At 40.4% G+C, this 4854-nt stretch overlaps 1 protein-coding gene across 1 annotated transcript in view; it reads left to right on the top strand.

Annotated features, from left to right (window-relative positions):
- The window catches only part of LOC138862411 (glycine receptor subunit alpha-2-like), a 10846-nt gene extending 10320 nt beyond the window's left edge, over positions 1 to 526 (top strand). Inside the window, exon 6 of the mRNA XM_070124571.1 lies at positions 418 to 526. Within this exon, the coding sequence (XP_069980672.1) occupies positions 418 to 526 (109 nt within the window). The remainder of the gene's footprint in view (positions 1 to 417) is intronic.
- The last annotated feature ends 4328 nt before the right edge of the window (positions 527 to 4854 follow it).

Raw genomic sequence — 4854 nt, 5'->3', positions numbered from 1 at the left:
ACCCATCCTTCCCCTCCTTCCCCTCACCACCTCACCCCTTTCTTCCCCTCCACTCTCACCCCTTCATACCCCTCCCTCCCTTTTCCCCCTCATTCCCTCCCATCCCCTCACCACCTTCCCTTCTCTCCCTTCCCTCACCCTCTCTCCCTCCCTCCCTCCCCCCATCCCCTCCTCCTCTCACCCCTTCCTTCCCTCCCCCTCGCTCCCCTCCTCCCATTCCCTTCCCTCTTCTCCATTTCCCCCCATCCCCTCACCACCCATCCTTCTCTCCTATCCCCCCTCCCCTCCTTTCCCTCACCACCTCACCCCTTCCTTCCCTCCCCTCCCCTCCCCTTCCCTCCCCCCTTTCCACCCATCCTCCTTCCCTTCCCCCCATCCCTCTCCCCCCCCTCCTTCCCCCTCCTTCCCCCTCCACAGGCAGATCAGCCCCGAGACGAGCTACGTGAAGGCCGTCGACGTGTGGATGTTCATGTGCATCGTCCTGTCCCTCCTGACGCTGTTCGAGTACGGGGTCGTCCTTGTGTAAGTGGCCATAAGGGTTGTTTTGAGGGGTATTGTGGATGAGGGGTGTCTTAGGGAGGGGGGGGGGGTAGGTGAGGGGTGTTTTAAGGTGAGGGGTGTTTAGGTGAGGGTTTTAAGGTAAGTGTTGTTTTGGGTGTTTTTTTTTTTTTTTTTTTTTAAGGTAAGGTTTTTTTTTAAGGTGAGGGTTAGTTTTAAGGTAAGGGTTGTTTGGGTGTTTTTTTTTTTTTTTTTTTTTTTTTTAAGGTAAGGTTTTTTTTAAGGTGAGGGTTGTTTTAAGGTAAGGGTTGTTTTGGTTTTTTTTTTTTTTTTTTTTTTAAGGTAAGGTTTTTTTTAAGGTGAGGGTTGTTTTAAGGGAATGGTTGTTTTGGGTGTTTTTTTTTTTTAAGGTAAGGGTTGTTTTAGGTGAGGGGTGTTTTAAGGGAAGGGTGGTTTTAGGTGAGGGTTGTTTTAAGGTAAGGGGTGTTTTAAGGTGAGGGTTGTTTTAAGGTAAGGGTTGTTTTAGATAAGGGATGTTTAAAGGTAAGGGTTGTTTTAGAGAAGGGGCGTTTTAGGGTAATCGGTATTTTAAGGTAAGGGTCTTGTGGATAAGAGGTATTTTAGGTAAGGGTGTTTTAGATTAAGGGATATTTTAAGATATGGGGTGTTTTAGGGAAGGGCATTTGAGGGGTGTTTTAAGATAAGGGTATTTTAAGATAAAGGGTCTTTGTACGAAATATTTTGAAAAAGGGTTCTAGGTAAGGGGTCTTGTTGATAAGGGGTGATTTAAGATAAGGGATGCTGTTGATACGAGCTGCTATGATAAGTAATGTTGATAAAGGGTGTATTAAGATAAGGGACGTTTATGAAAAAGGGTGTTTTAGATAAGGGTTGTTTTAGGTAAGAGGTTTTGCCGATAAGGGATGTTTTAGAAATGAGATGATGTCGATAAGGGGTTTTGTGGATAAAAGATCTTTTTGGTGATGGTTCTTATAAAGATGTTTGTTGATAAGAGGCCTGATGAAAGGTGTAAATTCTTGAGGAAAAATGTTGATAAGGTCTTTTAGATAAGAGGTCTTTTAGATAAGAGGTCCTTTAGATAAGAGGTCTTTCAGATAAGAGGTCCTTTAGATAAGAGGTCTTTCAGATAAGAGGTCTTTCAGATAAGAGGTCTTTCAGATAAGAGGTCTTTCAGATAAGGTCTTTCAGATAAGAGGTCTTTCAGATAAGAGGTCTTTCAGATAAGGTCTTTCAGATAAGAGGTCTTTCAGATAAGAGGTCTTTCAGATAAGAGGTCTTTCAGATAAGAGGTCTTTCAGATAAGAAGTCTTTCAGATAAGAGGTTTTATTATTAAAAGGTTTTATTGATGAGGGGGTCTTTCAGATAAGAGGTTTTGTTGATAAAGTTTCTCATAAAATTATCTTGTTGATAGCCTTGTCCTGTGGTAGTCTAGGCGATGTCTTTATGATAAGAGATCTTTTAATGTACTTAAAATCATTATATGAATTATGATTAACGTAACTATTGCCTGTATCATATCGCTTATTAGCATATCCTGTCTATCCCTAATCATCAAACTTATTTTTATAAGGAATTAACTACGATATAAATAAAGATTCCACGATAAAGACTCCATCCCCATAATCACTAATCATTAGGCCACTTTCTCTAATCATTAACCGTCAAAAGAATCTCCCAGATATCGAATCATATCTAATCTCTCGAATCCTGATCCAATCTTTCGAATCCTGATCCAATCTTACCAATCAACAGCATAAGGAAGTCACCGCAAGGGAAGACAGCCCCGGCACCCACCACTGTACAGCAGGTAATGTAAGACAAAATAATAATAAAAAAATAGATAGATAAAGAATAAGAATAAATAAGTAGATGAAATAGAAATAATAGAATATTGATAATAGTTGCAATCAGTATTGATTATGGTAAGTGTTAGTATTAGCATTAACTGGTAATATTTATATCAATAACAATCAGTTTTAACAACTGTAATGTAATGAGGTAATGTAAGACAAAAAAATGATATAAATAAATAAAAAATAAATAAATAAATAGAAATAATAGAATATTGGTAATAGTTGCAATCAGTATTGATGATGGTAAGTGTTAGTATTAGCATTAACAGGTAATATTTATAACAATAACAATCAGTTTTAACGACTGTAACGATTAGTATTGGCAATAATAACAATCAGTATTGATGATAACAACATAAAGTTTTATAATTAACGATTGGTATTTACAACAATAACAATCAGTATTGGCAACGGTACCAATTCCTATTGACAATAACAACAATCAGTATTGACATTAACAACTAACATTTCCAACAATAACAGTATTCACAACATATACAACCACTATTCACAACGATAACAATCAGTATTTGATAACAATAACAATCAGTATCCACAGCATTAACAAGTATTATTTTCTTATTATAACACGCACACGCATACAAAACCGACGCTTGTACAAGTGAAGTGAAACAGACGAAGTGAGAGGGAAAATGAGCACAAAATTAGGAGTGAAAGTGCTGTACGAGTAAACCATGTCGTTTCGAGTAAAAGTAGATTCCTCCTCAGTTGGTAATTCCGAAATCGCGATTTTTGTTGTGATTGTTACGCCTTAAAAATAATAATAAAAAAAAATAATAATAAAAAAATAAAAAATAAAAATAAGAATAAAACATTACTTTTAACCCTTTAGAAACCGCCAAATCGGGATTTTTGCTGCGATTGTTACGCCTTCATAAATAGATAAATAAATAAATAAAAAAATAAAAATAAGAATAAAACATTACTTATAACCCCTTAGAATCCGCCACTCAGAACTCCCTAGAAACAGCCACTTAAAATCCTTAGAGATAGCCACAAAGAACCCATGTAAAGCTGCCACTTAGGAAATCGCCACTTCGAATCAGAAACCACCACTTAGTCCCTTAGAAGCCGCCACTTATAGTCCCTTAGAAACCGCCACTTAGGACTTAGAAATCACCACTTACAAACCCTACTTAGAAACCACCACTTGCAAACCCCTCCTTAGAAACCCCCCCTTGCAACCCCCTACTTAGAAACCATTCCTTGCAAACCCCTACTTAGAAACCACCCCTTGCAAACCCCTACTTAGAAACCACCCCTTGCAAACCCCTACTTAGAAACCATCCCTTGCAAACCCCTACTTAGAAACCATCCCTTGCAAACCCCTACTTAGAAACCACCCCTTGCAAACCCCTACTTAAAAACCATCCCTTGCAAACCCCTACTTAGAAACCATCCCTTGCAAACCTCTACTTAGAAACCATCCCTTGCAAACCCCTACTTAGAAACCATCCCTTGCAAACCCCTACTTAGAAACCATCCCTTGCAAACCCCTACTTAGAAACCACCACTTGCAAACCCCTACTTAGAAACCACCACTTGCAAACCCCTACTTAGAAACCACTTACAATCCCCCTCCTTAGAAACCACCACTTACAATCCCCCTCCTTAGAAACCACTTGCAAACCCCTACTTAGAAACCACCCCTTGCAAACCCCTACTTAGAAACCACCCCTTGCAAACCCCTACTTAGAAACCACCACTTGCAAACCCCTACTTAGAAACCACCCCTTGCAAACCCCTTCTTAGAAACCACCACTTGCAAACCCCTACTTAGAAACCACCACTTGCAAACCCCTACTTAGAAACCACCCCTTGCAAACCCCTACTTAGAAACCACCCCTTGCAAACCCCTACTTAGAAACCACCCCTTGCAAACCCCTACTTAGAAACCACCACTTGCAAACCCCTACTTAGAAACCACTTGCAAACCCCTACTTAGAAACCACCACTTGCAAACCCCTACTTAGAAACCACCCCTTGCAAACCCCTACTTAGAAACCACCACTTGCAAACCCCTACTTAGAAACCACTTGCAAACCCCTACTTAGAAACCACCACTTGCAAACCCCTACTTAAAAACCACCACTTGCAAACCCCTACTTAGAAACCACCCCTTGCAAACCCCTACTTAGAAACCACCCCTTGCAAACCCCTACTTAGAAACCACCCCTTGCAAACCCCTACTTAGAAACCACCCCTTGCAAACCCCTACTTAGAAACCATCCCTTGCAAACCCCTACTTAGAAACCATCCCTTGCAAACCCCTACTTAGAAACCATCCCTTGCAAACCCCTACTTAGAAACCATCCCTTGCAAACCCCTACTTAGAAACCAGCACTTGCAAACCCCTACTTAGAAACCACCACTTGCAAACCCCTACTTAGAAACCACCACTTGCAAACCCCTACTTAGAAACCACCCCTTGCAAACCCCTACTTAGAAACCACCACTTGC

This window comes from Penaeus vannamei, chromosome 1 (assembly GCF_042767895.1).
Source record: "Penaeus vannamei isolate JL-2024 chromosome 1, ASM4276789v1, whole genome shotgun sequence".
NCBI lineage: Eukaryota > Metazoa > Arthropoda > Malacostraca > Decapoda > Penaeidae > Penaeus > Penaeus vannamei.
Note: the sequence above shows the minus strand (reverse complement) of the source record. Positions and strands in the feature narration are given on the sequence as shown.